Genomic DNA, 22,087 nt, shown 5'->3' on the forward strand with positions numbered 1-22,087 from the left:
CTAGATGAATTTAAACAAGTAAGAACCCATTAACCTTTATGTAAATCGTTGGAAAATCACACAAACCCTAATTGCATGGCATCTACAAATAGGTGTTTATGGTATCAATTGCAAGAAGCTAAACCCAAGTTAAGTATGGCATCTACTCTGACTTGCATCAAATCAACTTAACAAAAACTTAGATGGTGATCAAGCATCTAAATAAAAATCAAGTGCATTACGATTAGCAAAAGATACTCAATAAGGAAGAAAAACCTGATAATAACAATGCCACAAGACAATTAAGTATTCATGATTAGCTACATCATAGACTAGAAAAGAAAGAAAAACCAAAGAAAACTCCTCCCTCTTTGCCCTTCCTTGCTGCAACCCCTATGTAGAATTGTGCTTTTTGCTTCTTCTAGTTGTTGGCTGGTGTCCTTTACAATGCAGAATCAATCTCCATATATAAAACACATGGCAAACTAGGGAATTAAAGGCCAACTGAAAGACCACTAAAACTCCACTAAACTCCTAAGCATAAAGGACTTTAAGTCCTTATCAAAGAAATGGAAAAATAAACGGAAATAATAAAACTAGAAATTAAGTCTCTCCTAAATTCCATTGAATAGTATCCCCATATTCATTTGATTCCAAAATTGCTACAGTCTCATCTTCTTATTGTAATGCATGCGTTCGTGTGGTTAATTAGCCTCTTGCTCCACTGTAATTACTTTAGACATCCAAAAAGCTCGTTTTCCACTTTTTTTTTCGCATAACTCCAATACTGAACGCCTATAAATTAAAACAATATAGTTTAGTGCATTTAACCCATTCGAATATACAAAATTCAAAGGGAATATATGATAAAAATATATGAAAATATGACATCACCCAAGGAAATGACAAACAGCCCAAGGCCTAATGAATCTTGGGAGGATCGCCCTACATGCTCAGTTCGATCGAGACAAGAGAAGGGATGCCCGACAGTAAAGAAAATGTGGGCACGCTGACAACTTTATGACACAAGTCTCCAAGAATAGGGTTATTTAAGTGCTACTTGGACTACTCAACAACATGCATATGATAGTAGAGGCACATGATGAGACATAAAGGCACTTGAGGCCGTGCTCAGCAAGACAAAACAGAGTAACCAAGGATCGAACATGACATTTGGGCCACCTGGGCCTAAACGTGCCATCTAACTGCTAGAACGTCACTTTGTTGACAAAGGCCAAACCGTATGGGTGAAAAGCTGTCGGGAAGTTAGTACAAGTGGTTAAGACATTAAATGACGGTTTGAAATGCCTCAAAAGGGCGAGGCCTATATAAAGGGATAAAGACACGGGGGTTAAACGAATTAGATAGAATTAAGTGAATGTACTCGTCATGCACTATTTAGTCTTAAAATCAATATACTAAGAGCAACACATTGGATGTAGCCCAATTTTAAGAGGTAAACCACTTACATCTTTGAGTTCATTTAGTTTCAGTGCTTCTTATCAGCCCATCCCATGTTATCAAATTGAGTTTCTTAACTTTACAATTTTGAGCGTTAACATATTCCATAGTCACTTAGTTCTTAAACTGAAAACAACTTTCTTGAGTTTTTAAAATTTGATTTTAAGTTTTCACCTTGAAATTTGTACCAGGTGGAATATCCTGTATATAAAAATTATAATCCGCTGGACTGACTAGTCAAACCCGCTAGTCAACTAAGATATATTTGTTAGTCAATAAATCGAAGATTCAATAACCAATTTCAACTCCCAAAAACTATCATATTCAGCAAGGATGTAGTTCGTTGCAAGTTATTAATGTGTCAAGTAGGTAACTCGAACACATATATGTATCACGTATGTGTATGTGAGATGTGTGACAGAATAAAAATAACTTGAACACAAGATATTGTTTGCCAAAAAAACCCACCTTTGGATTAAAAAAACCAGGAACTCTCCACTGAGTCTAATCCACTAATGTAAACAAAGGTTCATACAAAGATCACACAAGCTCAATTCCTAGATCCCTATCTATGGAGCATCTTTACCTTTGTGCAACATTGCATTACACGAGATGGACTCCTTCAGTCTTCACAAAGTGGCAACTCCTCCTGAGCTTATCATCTTGTTGCACCGAGATCAATACAAACAATGATATGATATGATTTTATGATATGCATATGAAATCTGGATTTAAATGACCAGTCAAATTCTCCAATCAAACAGTTGAAGGAAGAATCTAACTTGAATCCAAAAGCTTGGTCTAAAACTGGATTTAAAGCTTAAAATCAGACTAAGATTTTAATGCAAAACCTTAAAACAATGCAACTCTAATACACAATGATTGAGTGTTTAATGCATGAGGAAGGTTTAGGAGTTAGGGTTTCATAAATAGAGAAGATACAAGCTCAAAGCCTTTATGGCAACTCTCTATCTAAAAATAAATTTTAAACTGAAATCCTACAGAACAAATATACCCAAGGAAATCAGATTTTCTATCAGCCAACTTGTCATAAGGACACTTGTCGACTGTAAAAGAGATCTAGGCAGATCAATGGCCATAAACTGACTACTAGTATAAAGGTCTAAGTTAGCTAATGTGGGTTGTCTTAATTTGTGTGCCTAGACAGCTGGAAGTCAGTGTGCAAAACTAACTAGACAATTAAACTAAACACAATGCATCACAAATAGAAATATGAGATGCACATGCATAAACAAACCTTTTGAGATGAAATGTGCCACTTCTTGAACATTTCCTCCAGCAGCAACATCCCACAATCAGAGTATATTCTAAAGCTAGATTGAGCATGTGTGAGGTTCAATTACAATATTTGACAAGGAGAGCCAAACACCTGAAACTAGACATTACACACCTTATATTCAGTTTTCAAAATGTGAAAACAAAAAATCAAAAGTCAAAAATTGAAAATGAAATGATTATCAAACGGCCCCTTAAATATTGAGTTGTTGTTTTATTCTTGTTCTACTCATTATTCTATAGGAAAACTGATGAAAATAACTTGAAAACTTTGAATTTTAATAATAATGACAAAATAAAAGGTAAAGTGAATAGTACCAGGATTGACTTTTTAGTGTAAAAATGTGATTTTTCGTTAAAGTGAACAGTACCGGGAGCTTTTCGTTAAAGTTCTCTACTTCTTTTCCATGATCGGTTTTTTTATTTTTATGGATTTCTTTTTCAATCTAAATCTATCCTATTTTCAGGGTAGGTTGCATTAGTTATGATAACTTTTATCTTCTTTTATATTTGCAAAATTATGTTTTAACTAAATAAAGTATTCAAATCTATCTAGGTGCAATTTTGAACAAACAATATTATCTACATTAAGGGAAATAGAGTAAGTTTAGCCTCATAATGAGCTAGTAGTAATGTGGTTCAAATTGATCTTTGGCGAGAATCGAATCCAAGACCTTTCATTTATAAATGAAGATGCATACCACTATTATGTAGTACTAAGTGGTATCTAAGTGCAATTTTAGATTAGACCTACAAATCATCTTGCAGTATTGATGTTATCACTCAAATTAGAAAATGTTTTACAATACTTTTGTGTAGTTAATATAATCATTATCTCCAGTTGATGCGATCGTAAATTCGCTGACCGAAAAGAAAATTTTGATCTAGATAAAATTAAGAGAAAATGAACCCAGCAAAACTAAAAAACGAGAGAATGGATGAAGAAAGAAAAGGAGATAAAAAAAAAGAAGGGGTTGAAAATCAAAGTACTACGAACAAATATTACTAAAAAGTGAAAAAAACATACAAAACTGCTTTAGACTCTATAAACCCGAAGAAACTACGTATTGGTTTGTTACTGTGGTGCTTTTATAAAAAAATGTTTATTAAAAAAAGTTGAGCTCAAAAAGGTATTTAGTAAACACTTAAAAACAGCTTATTTTCACAGTTTTGGGTGAAAAAAAGCTGAAAACGTGAAGCAGCAAAAATGAGCTTATTTTCACAGCATAGCAAAATCAGTTTTTTTTCAAATTACAGCAATACCAAACCAACCCTACATCTTACTAGACTTGTGTCAACTGAGTTACAAAACACATTATTTGTAAAAAACTAATCATAATCTTAATAGGCAGGAGTACAATCCCTATCCTACTGGAAAATTCTAAAACAAAAAATAAAAAATGCATTTCCGTAGCATTTTAGTTAAGAACTCTTGTTTACTTTAAAAAATAATATTAAAATTAATGAAGGGTAATAGCCCACTTATTTGTGTGTGCTTCGGCGTGTTGCTGAAATTTGGCCCAATAAAAATGCCGAGAGGAATATGAAAGTCGAAGGCCCAAAAATAGGCTTCTAATAGGCTGGGCCACTAAATGATTTAAACCTTTTGTTGATTAAGTTTGGTTAGTATAGATATTTTTGAAGTGTTAATAACAACAGTCTTTAAGTAAAATGTAACTCGTAATTGATCGTTTAGGTGAATGACCATCTGTACTTAATTTGTAGAAAAATATTATATGTGACTACTTGAAGATAATGCAATTGGTGAGGCAAATGCCTTTTTTTTTGTCATGTCTTTTATTAATAAAATAGGTGGTGAGATCTAATTTGCCTAAACTTTTTCACAAGTTTATTAGGCTTGTCAAACCACCATAAATTTGTTCCTAATTGGAGGGAGGTTTTGTTGACATGACGCATCATATGAGTTTGTCTAGTAAATTGGCTAGTCCTTCAAAATGCTACAAGGGTAACATTGTGGAAAAGCCTGCATATAATTTAACATTTAAAATAACTTGTACGTTTTTTGTCATGACCTCATTTCATTGAGAACCATTTATATGACAAGAGTACTTTGTCATATGGCATCCCAAGTCAATAAAATAAAGACACATAAACAAAAAGTTTATATATATTTTAATTTTAGTGATACGAAAAATATCGGTATACCCTTTCTATTTAATTTCATTGCACCTCCTTATAAATCAGTAGTCAAAGCTAATAAATGATCATTGTCTTTGCGAAATCCCAACTTTTATAAACAAACGATATTATTTACATTAAGGGAGAGGAGGAGTGAGCTTAGTCTCACAATAAACTAATAATAATGTGGTTCAAATTAACCTTTGGCAAAATCGAACCTAAGAAACAGTTAGTTGGTTTTTGTTTTTTCTTTGGGTGCATTTGGGCTATTCTTTGTTTTAGCCGAGCACCACAACGCACCAATTCCGTTGCCTATTATATCTCCTTTCTTTATGCTGTTTGTTTCTTTGTTTCCCACAACAAAAAAATTGGGATAAGGATTCTCAACCCTCTTTTTTTTGTTTCCCTTACCTCCATTCTCGACCCTCTTTTTTTTCTTTCCCTTACCTCCACTCTTGTGAGAAGAGGGGAGGGAGGGGAGGGAAAAAGAGAGGATAGAGAATTCCCATCCAAAAAATTGGTTTCTTCTAAGGTAAATTCAAAGAAAGAAAATCATTCTAGTTCTATATCTTTTGCTACCAATCTTTTACACTTTGTTTGGATAAGGAAATACAAGAGTATTTAGGAATTTTAAAATGAAGGAAATTGAAATGACGAAATTTTATTTTTTAGAATTTGTGAATTTCTTATTTGATAACCTAAAAGAACAATGCAATTTGAATATGGAATTTGTTATATTTAAACTTTCACTCATAGAAATTTGAAAATGACACCTATTACATGGAATTTAAATTTGAGAAATGGAGGTCCCAAATTCTAATTTTTTTTCAAGTAGAAATTCTAAATTTTATATTTATGAATCCAAATAAGATAATTGATGCATATTAATTTACAAATTATGACTTTCGTCAAAATTTCACGTTTATTTCATTCATCTAAATATAGTGTTAGTCTCTCATATTACTCGCCGTTCCTGAGGAAATGTTGCTTCTATTTACACCCCATGTACACATGAGCATTGTTAAGGGCTCGTTGACAATAATTTCTGTTTTCTAGCTTCATGTAAAATAAAAATGAAAACAAATTAGTTATATAACGACTCTTTGATTTTGTTCTTCTGATATTTATGCTTACATGTAAATGGGAGCATCATTTTATTCATTTTCATTTGTAAGTAATTAATATATATAATTTGGTGAACTACATTAACGGCTAAACATTTATGCTTAAGCTATTAAAAACTTAAAGCCATGTGGTTTTAGACATAAACATGATATAATCACCAAAACACAAGTAGGTAATCATATAGTGTGAGAATGAAGAAGTTAATCAGTTTTCTTTTCAAAAATTCTACAATGAATCGGTATATGAGATGCATTGATACAATGGATGATTACATTATAACAATCACAATCACTCCCATACATCGGGTTTGTGATATAAAAAATAAAAAACCCATTTCTTTTAACTAGTGATCTAACTTTACCAATTCTCATCCTTTTTAGTATTTGCAAACTCACCAATTTTATGAATGCATGGATCCCTAGGAAGGTGCGCAAATGTACTCATTAGTCAGTATTCACATAGGTCTTCAATTTTACTGTGCCAATTGGCAAATGTGGGAAAATTCTCTACCTAGTGAGAGTTCTTTCTCTCTTTCCTGAGAGTATTTCTCACAGCTTGTGAGCCTTTCAATCTTGGGTATTTTCAGTGACACCAACCTTAGTTTTAGCTGGGGTCAGCTGTCGTGTCTCTTCTTTTTTCTTTTCTTTCTTCTCTCCTTGCTTCTACAGTTATCTCTTTTCAATTTTCTCTCTGGTCTCCTCTGTTCCTCTACTCTTGAAGGTATACATCTTCCCTGCCTATCTTCGATCCGATCGTCAACCATGTTTCTTTCAGAGATTGTGTGTAGAGTTCTGAAGGTTGCTCCGGCTCAGGTGGTACACCACCACCACTTTCTCCTTGTAATTTGTCGGTTTCGACAAAGTCGTTTGTGAGTATCCGCGAACTTCATTATGATAGTCGGCTTTGCTCACTTGGCTGCTGATTATCCCTTGTTTATGGATGTGGCATATGTGGAGGTGTTACTAGACGGAAGAAGGGAATCGGGCGGTGGACCTATTTCAGAGGGTGGAGAAGGTGGACTTGGATCCTTTCCTGAGCTCATAAATTTGAGCCTTCTGACCAAATCACACGGGCCGTTGGATTTTGATCCAACGGCTACAAACAATAGGTCCCTCTAAAAGTTATAATAATTGCAGCTGTTAAATCAAAATCCAACGCCCTGTTGATTTGGTTAGGAGGCTTAGATTTCTGAGCTCTGGAGAATATCCAAATTTGGAGAAGGCTGTGGAATTTTATGGCGGAAATTGTGTTGTTTATGGGCCCTTTTGATGTTGGGCCTTTTTTCTGTTTTCCTTTAGTTTTAGGCTTTTTTTTGTTGTAACTGGTTTTATACTAAGGTGATTTTATAAAAAGTGAGTATAAAAAAAGCTGAGCTAAAAAATGTGTTTGGAATTGAGGTAATTTCACAGTTTTGGGTGAAAAAAAAGCTGAAAATGTGAAGCAGCAAAAATGAGCTTATACTCACATCACAACAGAAGCATTTTACCAAGCCAGCCCTTAATATGTGTGTGCCTGTGTTCTAATGTGTGTTTTTTAGTAATAAAATTTCCTTTGACCAAACCTTTGACCAAAAAAAAAAAAAATTGGGGGCAAATGTGGGGACAGAAATTGGGCACTGAGCTTTGGACTCGATCGTTCAAATTTTTTACCATCTAATAATTTTGTGTGGTAGTACAACCATAAAAATTGTTTCAGATTCAGACCCAGTAACTCAGAGAGAGTAAGGTTAAACTTTAAAAAAAAAAAAAAAATATATATATATATATATATATATATATATATAGATTATGCTGGATTCATAAGAATCCATGTAATTAATGCCAATTCAGATTTCAGGGTTTAGTGTCTCTTTCTTTCACGTGTACCTTCCTCACTAACGATGCTCCATTTATTAGTGTTCCTGAATCCTGACCAAGGTTTTGGTGAATGGCTCCAAGACTCCCAATATTTGAACTTTTATGGTTATTTATGTGAATAAGGTTCACTTTTATGCGACATCTCAGTTTAATAAATTATTGTAATGTAATGCTAAATTTACATAAAACAATACATATAAAAGTAAAATACAACATGACAATAAACACGTTTTCATATAAGTTATTTTCGATTTTGTGAACATTTTTTTCTCTTTTACTTTGATGAGAAAGGTTTTTCAAGTATCCCAAATTCAAACGGTACAAACATGAGAAAATATGTTATTTCTTCTATTTATATTACAAGATGTGAAGTATCGATTAAATACTTAGTACTTAAAAAATCTTTCCACTCTGAGGCATGAACCAATTTCGAAGAAGCTTCCAAAATGCTTCATTTGAATGAGAGTATAAAAAACATGATGGTACCTACAATATTTTTAGTGTTTATTTATTTATTTTTATAAAGTAATATCCATTTCATAAAAGTTTTGTGGGGTAGCTTTTTGAACATTCTTGACTAATGGTTGGGTTTGCTAGAAGTAGGATGGAGTTAAAGTTTGAGTGAAAGGGAGTTGTGTGCCAAATTAGAAGTTGCAGTTCAAGAGAAAGTGATTGGCATCCAAGCATACTTTTTCCAGCTTTTAATGGAGAGCGATGATTTGCTTTTGAAAACAATGGAGAAAACTTGAAGAAAAAAGTGGAAGGGTTTGAAAAGTACTTTTGGAGGAAGCAGAAAAAAAGGGTATCACCAAATTAATCAAAAATGCCAACAGTATGGTTCTCTCTGAAGAAATCTCTGCACTGCCAATCAGAGCCATCAGATGTTCATGCTCCAAAAGCCAGGAAACAACTGAGCACAATCTTGACAAGAAAGGCAAGAGGAGGAAGATCAGGGTGCTCAAGATCCATAGCAAATCTCAAGGATGTGATTCATGGCAGCAAGAGGCATATGGAAAGGCCACCAAATAATTGCAGCCCAAGATCCATTGGAAGCAGTGAGTTTCTCAACCCAATAACCCATGAAGTAATTTTGAGCAACTCAAGGTGTGAGCTCAAAATCACCACCAGCCTTGGTGGCTTCCATGACGGTGTTGGGGGTGGAAATGCTAACAATGATGGCTGCGGTGGCGGTGGTGGTTCAACGTTTATGGATACCCTAAAGCCTGGGACACCTGGTCCTGGTGGGCACCCTACAATGCACTACTTCAATCCATCTTTTAGGACTTCCTCAACTCCTCCAAGAAAATGCCATTTTCTGGCTTCTGCTGATAGTACAGAAGGGCATGCTGGCTTCAAGGGTTCTGCTTTTTCTGGAAGTGCTGGCGGAATTAGACAAAGCAATAGGATTTCTTTCGACAAAGAAAATTATAATGGCTCTTCTGCAATTACTTGCCACAAATGTGGAGAGCATTTTAGCAAATGGGATGCTGCTGAAGCTCATCATCTCTCTAAACATGCTGGTAAGAAATTACCCTTTCGCTGAAACTTAATTAAACTCTGATTTTTGGTAAAATTTTATTGAATACTTAAACAATTCTTTAGTTCATTCCATGTTTCCAACCCTTTTTCGTTCTTGTTCTTGAGTGTTTTCTACTGCATATATTCCAAATTTCCTTATCCTTTTAGGACTTGTGTCTAAATTCTTCTGACCACAGAAATATGAACACTTTGGTTTACAGATCGTAAATCTTTTTCTGACCAATTTATTATATTTTTTTCCTTATCTTCTTAGGCTCAAAGTACTATATTTTTACGTCCACAAAAATATTAGCACCTTTTGTGGAAAAGAGGAAATGTGCCAAGATTATTACATTATGATTGAACGAAGGAAATAAATTTGAAATTTAGATAAAAGTCAAAATTTACAAATTGACGGACACTAATTCTTTTGTTTGACTTTATAAATATAGAAATTTAGAATTTTTGCACAGAAAAAACTTGGAATTTGGACCTCTAATTCCCAAGTTTAAATTTCATGTAAATAGATGTCATTTATCAATTTTGATGATTAAGAGTTTAAAAATAACAAATTTTATATTCAATTCCATTGTTCTTTTAGATTAACCAAATAAAAAAATTCACAAATTCTAAAAAATAAAATCTCGTTATTTCAATTACAGTCATTTTAAAATTCTTCCTCCAAAAACATAAACATAGTGTAAACGAATCTAGCAGAAACTGGATTTGGATTCAAGTTCATCTTTTGATTCGAGTCTCACTTAATCGCCTGAAACTCGATCATTCGGTTTGGTATAATATGGGGATTGTTTACATTTCTAAAAGGGTTATGATTTTTATGAACTATATTTTGATTCCTCAATTGCTTGCTTTTCACTCCAGATTTTAGACTAGCTTTCCCACTCACACTGTCCTCATATCTTTGGCAGTGACTGAACTGATGGAAGGCGACTCATCTCGAAAAATCGTTGAGATAATATGCCGGACAAGCTGGTTAAAATCCGAGAACCACTGCGGCCGGATTGAGAGAGTGCTCAAAGTCCACAACATGCAAAGAACTCTAGCGCGATTCGAAGAGTATCGAGAGATTGTGAAGATCAAAGCCAGCAAGCTGGCCAAGAAGCACCCTAGGTGCATTGCTGATGGGAATGAGCTCTTGAGGTTTTACGGCACCACTGTGGCCTGCTCTCTCGGCCTAAATGGATCCTCGAGCCTTTGCGTATCGGAGAAATGCAGCGTTTGTAGGATCATACGTAACGGGTTCTCTGCAAAAAAGGAGCTCAAGGAAGGTGTTGGTGTATTTACAACTTCTACAAGTGGAAGAGCTTTTGAAGCAATTGAAATATTGGAGGAAGATGCAAGTGTAAGGAAAGCTTTGATAGTGTGCAGAGTGATTGCTGGGAGGGTTCATAAGCCGTTGGAAAACATTCAGGAAATTGCTGGGCAAATGGGGTTTGATTCATTGGCTGGAAAAATGGGGCTTTATTCCAACATTGAAGAGCTTTATCTGCTAAATCCTAGAGCTCTCCTTCCCTGCTTTCTGGTCATCTGCAAACCCTGAAGATTTTTTTCATTTTCTTTTTTTTTTTTGGATTAGTAAAAAATGGCTCAGTACATCTGTAATTCTGGTGTTATGTGAATCCCTCTCATTTTTTTTGTTTCTAATTTTTTTGGTGAAACCTCTATCATGTAAAAGTTGTAGATCTCTCAGTCTCAAATCAATTGTGCGCCTGCTTATTCAGTTGGTGTTTGGAAAAGACGGGCATACAAAAAACAGGAAATGGATTCTCTCCTGAGCTTCTGCTCAGGATCCTACTGACACATACACAAAGAGGCTGAAAATTTAACGATTACAAATAAGGAATTCTTTTAAAGTTATAATAATTGTAACCATTTGATGACCTTTATGTGTGGGTCAATAGAATTCGGAGCAGATGCTCAGGAGAGAATCCATTTCCGGAAAAAACAATGTGCTTTTGAGTGAAAAATCAGTATTCTATTCCAATCTAAATTATTGGGTAGGGAACTGAATTTGGATGCAAAAAACATTACTCTAGCCAATTTAATTATTTTTGATATGAGTAAGTAATATGTAGTGTTTAAAAAATAAAAGTTAATTGAGAAATGTTAGGAGACTCTAAATGTAATTCTTATGAATTTTCTACTACTTCATATTTTTGACATAATATTAACATTAAATTATAAAATAACATAGAGTTGATAAAAAGTTTCTCAGAATTTCTCTAAGTTAATCACAGTGATTAAATTATTGAATTGTGTGCTTGCTCCTGCCTGCATTAAAGGAAAGGTCACTGTCTAATTGATAACATCAAAATGAGTGATTATCTCTAACCCCGAAGTGTGAAGTTGAGCATCAATTTCAATAGTTCCTTGGGAAGGCAGAATATGACAAAAATCACCAGTAATCATATAACTTTGAAACAATCAAGGTGCAAAACAGGTAGCTACTGGATCATTTTAAAAGAATTAGCACTATTAGTACATTAATTAATAAAAATTAAGATTCATTTAAGAAGTATTTTTAAATGATTGAAAAAGTTTTCATAGAAAATATTTTTGAATTTAAAAAACAATTAAAACGTTTTATGCAAGAAGCATCAATTTTTGGATTCCTGTACTTGTACCAGTTTGGACTTCTTTTATAAAGCACTTTAATTGCTTTTCTAGAATTAACTTGTATTTTTACTAAGAATTGATTTTAAAAATGTTTAAGGATGATACTATTCAAACACTTATTTTTACTTCTCACCCACCTATCTTAATTTTAACCGTCGGATCGAATGAATTGAAAATGATTAATGAAAAAAAATTAATAAATGTGTTAAAAATAAAAATAAGTGTGTAAATAATACTATTCATTTCTGAAAAACACTCTCAGTAATTTAAAGGTCATTTCCGAACCAAAGATTCTGTTTAATTCTTAAAGGTAGAAGGGACCATATGAAGGATGAGAAGGGCATTAAGTGGTCCTTGTTGGAAAGTTTATGTCAAGGTTAGTCCAAAACCAGAGGACAAAAATACAGAAGGATTGCATTGCGTGACATAAGTTTACTGTCCAGCCCCAATTTGTTTTGTATTTTTCTATCCCTATCTCCCTTCTCAGAGATTTGATTTTCTTGGTGCTTACTCTTGGTGCATAAGCAGCTATCATTCCAGATAAGGTCAGGGACTCATAAGTCATATCTCTCTTTCTCCCTCTCCATACATATTATTGTTTGTGAATGTAAAACTGTCATTGCAATATCAACGACATATTTAAACGCGCTTATATTTTATGTGAACTGGTAATACTACATGGCAAATTTATAGTTATGACACACACCAAAAGTCAATTTCTCTCTCTGCAGTCATATTATGTAACTGTGTTCCTAATTTATCAACATGTGCTAATGAAGCGTTTATGCCTTAGGTTGAAATGTTAAAACCGCCTCCTGGTTTTAACGGCCACACAAATATTTACTCCTCCCCCATCAGCTGCATATTGTTACTATTTTATTATAATTGTTGATGCACAAAATCAGTTAGGACTTTGGTACAACAGAAAGTGTTAAGTTTGTGACCTTCGCTAGATTGCTCCGGTCACTAGTGTAGATAAGTATGTAAATGGATAGAGACAAGGAAGCAAACACAAAATGTATGTGGTTCACCCAGATTGGTTACGTCCACGGAGTAGAGAAATTCTCATTAATTGTGAAGGGTTTATACAAGTACATATGTTCAAGCTCTCCTTTAGTGAGTACTAGTGAATGATTTAGTACAAATGACATTAGGAAATATTATGAGAGAATGATCTCCTTTTATAGAAGAGAGTTTCTAGCTTTGTTCTGACATTGACACGTGTCGCGCTATGATTGGTCTCTTGGTTGAAGGGAAACTCTTCTGGGTCCTTGACAGTATAACGCTAATCGGTGCTCAGTAGTTTCGGGATTGGTCAAGTATGGTACAAACAGTGCTCTCCTAAATTCCCGAGTAAGGGAAGCTCATCGGTTGGGGACTTGCAAGATCCAAGCCGCTAAGTAATCACGAAACTTCTAAGTACCAAAGTGTGGTATCGTTTTCACTTGCCTTATCTGTCTCATAGGTAGATGTGGCATCTTCTCTGGAAGTACTTTTCCTCCATCCAGGGGTAATATCTTTAACCGGTGGAGATGCATAAGGTAATGTATCAATTTCACTTGAAGCTTACTTGTAGTTTTAGGCTTGGTCAAGCGTGATACAAACCATGTAGTAGGAGTCCCCCAAGTCGCCGAGCTAGGAGATCTGCCGAAAGAGGTGACAGACAAGGTAAGCAATAAAAGCTTCCATCAATTAGTCCTAGATTAGAAGTTTGATTTCGAGTTTCGGCTAATTGTTCTCATTCTCCCAATCTTGTAGGCAGTAGGAAGGATAAAGAGAAGAAAAAAGAGAAGAGATGATATGAGATACTTTTGCTTTTGAAGAAGTAACTTTCTACAGGCTTATTCTTGAACTGAGCTGGAGAGTTTTCTGGTTTCCTCCAGAGTATAAGGCTGACTCAAGAATTTGAGGGTCAAAACAAGTCCATCAAATCAAGAGTGTGTTCGACCTTGATGATATGAGATATTTTTGCTGTTAACAAAGTAATAGATGAATCGGCAGGTGTTCAGTTGCGCTTGTCTCTACATGCTTCCTTATATCCTTCTCACTTGCTCTATCTGTTCCTCAGGCAGATGTGGTATCTTTTCTGGAAGCACAAGATGTTGAAGATGAGTACTCGAGAGCAATGCCAGGTAAGTAATCATGCAAGGGGTTCCAAGCAGTCAGTTCCTGACTGGAAGCTTGATTCCAAGTGCTGACTGATTGCTCTCTTTCTCCTTGTCTTGCAGGTAAGAACAAGGGCAAAAGAAAAGACAGGGAAAAAGCATGATATGGGATACTCTTGCTTTTAACCCTGATGATATGAGATATTCTTACTCTGGTGTAGCTTGTTTGCAGAGGTATTATTGGGGGGAAAAGAAGCTGAGTATTTCGAGAGACTCTGCTGAGAGTGCCCTATTGGATGTTATGAAAAGTTGGGCATTTTTTTTATTTGCAGGTCTGCCTGGCTATGGAGGATGAAGGTCGACATATATAGGAATTGTCCCAACAGCGAGTAGTAACGTTGTTTCTTTACCCTTTTCGATCATAGCAATGTAGTGGGAGCTGTAAGATTCACGTGTTTTAACTTTGTCAGAGCACTTTGAAAAAGTGGTATGTGGTATCTGGAAAACTGATGTTGCGTGTGAAGATTGCAAACAAGCTTTATCCAAGGAAATCTGGCTCTTGAAGTTCGGAGATTGGTGCCTCTTCGGTTTTCGAACAAGCTATCCTGTCGAGGATCTAACTCTCAAGATTCGAAGAATAGTGCCTCTTCGATTTTTGAGAAAGCAATCATGTTGGGAGTCTGGCTTTCGAGATTCGGAGAGCGGTGCCTATTCGATTTTTGAGAAAGCAATCTTGTTGGGAGTTTGGTTCTCGAGATTCGGAGAGCGGTGCCTCTTTGATTTTTGAGCAAGCAATCCTGTTGGGAATGTTTTCTCAAATGTGAGTAAAGGTTGGGCATTTTTGCCAGTCTACCTTGCCACGGAGCACGGAGGTTGAAACACATAGGGACTTTCCAGTTATCAAGTAGTGGTACTATTCATTTACCCTTGTGGGTAATGGTAGGGTAGCTGGACCTTCAAAATTTATGTGTCTAAACTTTGTCAGAGATCTTTGGCAAAGTTATTTATGGTACTCGATGAGCTGATGTTGCGTGTGGGGATTGTCGACATATTTTACTCAAGAAAATCTTCTTCTTAAAATCCGGAGAGTGATGCCTCTTCGATTTTCAAACCAACAGCCCTATTGCCATTTCTTTTATAGGGGCACCAATTGTGTGCAAGAAGTACGTTCAGAGAGTTATTGCTTGTAGGAATTTTCCCCTTATTTTTTTACTTCAGAGATTTATTGCACCTCATTTCTCCTTCATCATTTCTGAGAATGTCTGGCCCATCCGACCGTCGTTTTGACTTGAACTTTGGTGAAGAGGCAACCATGCCTTCTCAAGACAACATATGACGCCCATCCTTCTTATCCTTTACTGGTCCTCTTACCGTTGGGGACTCTGTGATGAAGAATGATATGACCGCTGCAGTGGTGGTCAGGAACCTTCTCACTCCCAAAGATAATATACTACTTTCCAAACGGTCTGATGAGTTGGCTGTTAAGGATTCTCTGGCTCTCAGTGTTTAGTGTGCAAGTTCTGTGTCTAATATGGCCCAACGCCTATTTGCTCGAACCCACCAAGTTGAATAATTAGCGGCCGAAGTGTTAAGTTTCAAACAAGAGATCAGAGGGCTCAAGCATGAAAATAAACAGTTGCACAGGCTCGCACATGACTATGCTACAAACATGAAGAGGAAGCTCGACCAGCTGCAGGAATCTGATGGTCAAATTTTACTTAATCATCAGAGGTTTGTGGGTTTGTTCCAAAGACATTTATTGCCTTCATCTTCTAGGGCTGTACCGCGTAATGAAGCTCCAAATGATCAACCTTCGGTTCCTCCTCCTTCTGGGGTTCTGCCCAGTACTGAGGCTCTGAATGATCACCCTCTGGTGCCTCCTCTTCCTAGGGCTCTGCCGACTGTTGAGACTTCTCCTGAGCAACCTTTGTGAAGGCTCCCTCTTGTTTGTTTATTTTGATTTATGTATATGTACATATTTGTAACTTATCAGAGATATTAATAAATAAGCTTTGCTTCATTTCAACGTATTGTGTTAAATACACCAAGGCCTCCTTCACTAAGTTCTTTGAATTTTTTTTCCTTTGTTGAAGTTTGTATGTTGAAGCTTTGTCAGTGAAGCATGTAGGTTGAGGTAATGCTCCCTTAATTTCCCAAGTGAGGAAAACTTCTCGGTTGGAGACTTGAAAGATCCAAGTTACTAAGTAGTCGTGAAACTTCCAAGTACCGAGGTGTCGTAGCATATGGTAGGAGTCCCCCAAGTCTCCGGTCGAGGGAGTTGACGAATGAGATGTCTTGCTAGTAGCCAAGTTTCCAAAGTAACAAAACTTCATCATTTTCCTTTCTAAGTGGTAGCCCAAAACTTCTTCATATATACTTGTTATGAAAGTTGTTAGGCCCAAAGAAGGGGAGGCCTAGGCTTTTTTTTTTTTTTTTTTTTTTGAATTTTCGAATTTTTGAATTTTCGAATATATATATATATATATATATATATATATATATATATATATATATATATATATTGTTTTTTAAAGCTTTATAGATGAAGCTTTGGTGTTGAAACTTTAAGGTTGAAGCTTTATTGGGTACCATGAATTGATTTTGCTTGACACTATCTTGATCAAGGGTGTGAAGCTTTTGGCATTTGTAGTTGAAGCTTTGGTGTTGAAGCTTTGTAGGTGAAGTTTTTGTGTTGAAGCTTTGTAGGTGAAGCTTTGGAGTTAAACCTTTTGTAGGTGGATCTTTGGAGTTGAAGCTTTGTAGGTGAATCTTTGGAGTTAAACCTTTTGTAGGTGGATCTTTGGAGTTGAAGCTTTGTAGGTGAAGCTTTGTAGGTGAAACTTTTGTGTTGAAGCTTTATAGGTGAAGCTTTAAAGTTGAAGCTTTTGTAGGTGAAGCTTTGGAGTTGAAGCTTTGTAGGTGAAGCTTTTGTGTTGAAGCTTTGTAGGTGAAGCTTTGGAGTTGAAGCTTTGTAGGTGAAGCTTTTGTAGGTGAAACTTTTGTAGGTGAAGCTTTGGAGTTGAAGCTTTGTAGGTGAAGCTTTTGTGTTGAAGCTTTTTTGGCACCATAAATTGGTTTTGCTTCACATTGTCTTGATCAAGAGTGTGTGAAGCTTTTGAGGATTGTAGTTGCCCTTCATTGATGAAGCTTTTGTTAGCATCATAAATTGGTTTTGCTTCACACTATCTTGATCAAGAGTGTGTGAAGCTTCTGAGAATTGTGGTTGAACTCATTTGATGAAGCTTTTGTTGGCACCATAAATTTGTTTTGCTTTACACTATCTTGATCAAGAGTGTGTGAAGCTTTTGAGAATTGTAGTTGTCCTCCATTGATGAAGCTTTTGATTTCCACCATAAATTGGTTTTGCTTCACACTATCTTGATCAAGAGTGTGTGAAGCTTTTGAGAATTGTGGTTGTCCTTCATTGATGAAGCTTTGTTGAATTTCCCAAAACTAGAAATTTGAAAATGTGGGAGAGACAATATATACAAATTTTGCTTCCATACTATTGAGAAATAGATTGTGATGCAAGCCACACCTTGGAGTAGTCGAAGGTTTGGATGAACTATATAAATTGAATTTGCTTCGAACAGTCTTGATTAAGAGTGTGTGAAGCTTTCTACGAGTTGTAGTGTTTGCATTGTTACAGAGGAGAAATGTCTGAAGCAGATGCAAGAGGGCTGAAAAACTTGATTTTCATATACCATGCACTGAAGTCGTTGTTGGCTTGCAATAAGACTTTGTTGTTGACTATAACTCTTGTTAGGCATAAATGCTCCCCTAGTTGAGTTGTAAAGTTTGAGGGTTTTTTATTATTTGTGAATGCTAGGAGTTCACATGTATAAGTTGTACCATTCATATCTTCTGGTTGGTGGAATGAATGGTGAATTGCTTTCATCATTTGGTTGATGGTACGAAGGTGAGTTCTTTCATCACCTTTCATCACATTTCATTACCTGGTTGGTGGCACAAAGATGAGTTCCTTCTTCACCTAGTTGGTGATAAGAATGGCAAGTTGCCAAATAATATTAAAGTACGGGTTGTACATTTCATCACCTGGTTGGTGGCACGAAGGTAAGTTCCTTCTTCACCTGGTTGGTGATAAGAGTGGCAAGTTGCCAAATAATATTATAGTACGAGTTATACATTTCATCACCTGATTGGTGGCATGAAAGTGAGTTCTTTCTTCACCTGGTTGGTGATAAGAGTGGCAAGTTGCCAAATCATATTAGAGTATGGGTTGTACATTTCATCACCTGGTTGGTGGCACGAAGGTGAGTTAATTCTTCACTTGGTTGGTGATAAGAGTGGCAAGTTGCCAAATAATATTAGAGTACGGGTTGTACATTCATCACCTGGTTGGTGGCACGAAGGTAAGTTCCTTCATCACCTAGTTGGTGAGAATAAGGGCAATGTGCTGAGGCACATTGTAGCAAGTGTCGAATGACACAAAGTATGTTGAACTCTTTCGAAGCATAGTTGGCTTATGTATGAATGTGTTGGAATGTATTATTGAACGAATATACTGTGAAGCTGTTCATTTATTTGTATAGTCTTGTTGACATATACATATACTTAGATTTTGTTTCATGTTGAAGCCTTGAACCCGAGTGTTTCATTGCTAGGAATGTAAGAGGATTAGGGCCGAGTTGTCTAAATCACCTATTTATTGAATTCATTCCAAAAGGTCTTCGTTACATAGGATGTCAAATGACTGAAGCTTAACACTTGTACAATGTGAGTTTACTTGTAATAGTACTTCAAGTGATCAGCGTTCCATGGATGGCCAAGGGTTTTGCCATCGGAGCTTCTGAGCCTGTAGGAGCCAAGGCGACTGATGCCAACAACTTCAAACGGTCAATCCCAGTTCGAACTAAGTGTTCCTTTACTTGGGACTCTGTCGCAAAGTAATCTTTTCTTCAGTACCCAGTCCCCCACTTTGAAAGAACGAGGTTTGACCCTTGAGTCATAGTAGTTGGAGATGCGCTGCTTGTAGGCGACATTCCTCAAGTGAGCTTGGTTTCTGTGTTCCTCGACTAGATCCAAGTTGAGGGTGAGTTGTTTGTCATTTTCACTTTGCATATAGTTCTCGATTCGGAACGTTGCTTGCTCAAGCTCAATTGGGACAACTGCCTCTGTACCAAAGGCAAGTGAGCATGGAGTTTCTTATGTTAAAGTCCGATATAAAGTGCGGTATGACCAAAGAACTTGGGGTACGAATTCTGGCCAACAACCTTTAGCCTTGTTTAGGTCGGTGTAGTCGACATACATTCTCCACAAGACCTTTTGGAACATGAGACTTTCTTTGGTCGGATTTTTCTTAACAAGGACCACATTTGCTACCCATGTTGGGTAATTGACTTCGCGGATGAAGCCTATACCTTTGAGTTTTTCAACTTCTACCTTCATTGCTTCGTATCGTTCAGCGACATAAGATCTTCACTTCTGTCTTACCAGCTTGGTCTTCGGGACAATACTTAAGCGATGACATGTGATCGGGAGAAATGTCTGGCATGTCCTCGTATGACCAAGCGAAGACCTCAATATTTTCTTGCAAAAAAGAGATCAATGTCAATCGAATGGGTGGTGACAAGGTGGTGCCAATCTTCACCATGCGATCTAGATAATCTTTTAAGATAGAAACCTTCTCCAAATCTTCAGCGGGTTGTGCTTGCTGGGTGAAAAATTCATCTCGAGGATCGTCGGGTTGACTGTTGTCACCGTGAAGATCCAAGTTGGCTTCGTCTAGGCTGGTCTTTATGACTTGGTCACGTATAGAAAGGGTTTCCTTGGGCACAAGTAGGTGTTGTTGCTTGACCGAAGTGTTGTAACATGACCGTGCACTAAGTTGATCTCATCTGATGTAACCATTGCCATAGGGGGTTGGAAATTTCATCAACAACATATGTGTGGATACCATGGCCTTGAGATCATTGATGTTTGTGCGTCTAAAGATGACATTGTATGCCGTTGTGCAATCAACCACCAGGACGTTAGTGGTAATGGTAGCTGTGTAAAGGCCTATACTAATGGTGAAAGGTAAGTGTATGCTCCCTAAAGGTTGCACGATATCACCGGAGAAGCTTATCAGAGGAGAAATCGAGCGATCAAGCAAGTGTTCAGCTACATTAAGTGCCTTGAAAGCTTCAGCAAACATGATATTGACCGAAGCCCCCGTGTCTACCAGGATTCGTCATACTTTAAAGTTGGTTATGTGAGCTTCCATGAGCAGTGGGTCGTTGTGAGGGTAGATGATACCTCTTTCTTCCTAAGGTAGAAACATATTGGATCTCAGTTAGGCTTTTGATACTTGCCTCCCCTGATGCCTTCTACGTGAAACACTTGATGATCAGGCCTTAAAGCTTGTTCGCTGTTTTTTTGGCCCTGTTGGAAGATTCAGATATGGGTGTGCCGCCTCTTATGGAATATATCACATTCACTTGGCATTGGTTACGGTTATCTCTTGAAGGGTGAAGAAGGAATTGATCAATTTTTCCTTCACACACCAAAGCTTCAATATGATCACGAAGGGTGATACATTTCTCGCCGTCATGGCCATTATGTTTGTGGTAGCAGTAAAACGTGCCCGTGTTCTTCGTGGGCTTGAAACCCGAATGCCTCGGCATTGGCTTCGGTATCAGGTGTGCTATGCTGGGGTAAATGGTCACACATGTGGCATTCAAATGTGTGTATATCTCACACCTCGGGGTAGGGCCTGTCCTGACACGTGCTTGGCCCACTGTGTTGACTGCCTAAGGGTGGGCATTATCGTGGCGATACCCTTGGTTATCGCGATAATGTCCCTTACTCCTTTTACTAAAATGAGACTAGTGAGGATGGAAATATTTCCTTTTGCCCTGAGATTGATATGTCTGTTGACTTGGTGAAGTATTAAGTAAGGTAGGGGGAGGCACCGCTGTTGTTTGGAAGGTTGATGTCTTCTCATTTGAGTGGGTCTGGCTTCCACTCCCCACTTGCTGATAAGGGATGATTGTTGGGGGTTTCTCTTGGTATGTTTTTGCCTCGGCGGAGGCATGGTTATAAGCCTGTGCCATCACCTTAGAGTAAGTCTTCCAAGTGTTGGCATTGATCATTTAATTAAAGAAACAGTCACATAGGCTTGCCGTGAAAGCTTTGAGGGCAGTCTTGTCGTCTGCCTCGGCATAACGGGAATACTTATGGCTGAAACGGCCAGCATATATACATAATGACTCGTATGGCTTATGGTAAATAGTGTACAAGTCATCCACAGAGTGCAAGTGATCGGTTTGAAAAATGTGTTGAGAAATAAACAGTTTCCTCAATTCCTCAAATGAGTCTACCGTCTCAGGTGGAAGACAGCAATACCAGTTTAGAACTCTGCCAAAGGGGGTGGAGGGGAAGAGAAGACATCGCTTTTTGTCGATGTGCATCCGGTATGCCATGGTGGACTCAAAGAGGTTAAGGTATTCAATCGGGTCCTCATTTCCTGTATAGAGTTGCAAACCAAGCTTCTGCTTTGTCTTTGCTTGGAGGGGGGTGTCAAGGATCTTCCTTGTAAGAAGGCCAGGCCTAGGTTGATTCCAATCAGGTATCTCAGCTTGTCGTTTGGCCTTCAACTTATTTACTTCCTTAAGGAGTTGTAGGACAAGAGGGTCCTGAGTGGAGTCATGTACCATTGGAGCTTTATTTCGTAAATCTCCATCTCCTCTTGGAAGTATGAATGTTTGATCAAGAGCATGTGATTTTTCTCTGGACTTGCCGTACTGACTTCCAAGGTATGTCTGTCGGAACATCTCTGAATCCTCCGTATCTTCGTGTTTATCTAGAACTTGTTGCCCCTTCCTCAAATTAGTAGCTGGGACATGGGAGGGGACCGATTCTCTCAGAGACCCCTGGGTCATTGATCTTCGAGATTACATGAATGAGATTGTCTCGACGTTGCTTTAGAAAGTCTCGACAATCGCGAAAAACGGCTTTCGATCCTTCCAT

The 22,087-nt window shown here is 37.1% G+C and overlaps 1 protein-coding gene across 1 annotated transcript; it reads left to right on the top strand.

The window, feature by feature from the left end:
- The first annotated feature begins 8,258 nt into the window (after positions 1-8,258).
- LOC103448548 (uncharacterized) lies at positions 8,259-11,131 on the top strand. The gene is made up of 2 exons (XM_008387811.4): positions 8,259-9,376; positions 10,304-11,131. The coding sequence occupies exons 1-2, from the start codon at positions 8,680-8,682 to the stop codon at positions 10,933-10,935; spliced, it is 1,329 nt and encodes a 442-aa protein (XP_008386033.2). The 5' UTR covers positions 8,259-8,679; the 3' UTR covers positions 10,936-11,131.
- The last annotated feature ends 10,956 nt before the right edge of the window (positions 11,132-22,087 follow it).

Source organism: Malus domestica, chromosome 11 (genome assembly GCF_042453785.1).
Source record: "Malus domestica chromosome 11, GDT2T_hap1".
In the NCBI taxonomy this organism is placed as follows: Eukaryota; Viridiplantae; Streptophyta; class Magnoliopsida; order Rosales; family Rosaceae; genus Malus; species Malus domestica.

What these genes read in the sequence shown, in the direction of transcription:
- LOC103448548 (XM_008387811.4), top strand. Translation starts at nt 8,680, where the DNA reads ATGCCAACAGTATGGTTCTCTCTGAAGAAATCTCTGCACTGCCAATCA. An exon ending in TCATCTCTCTAAACATGCTG is followed by an intron (nt 9,377 to 10,303) that starts GTAAGAAATTAC and finishes TATCTTTGGCAG; the next exon opens with TGACTGAACTGATGGAAGGC.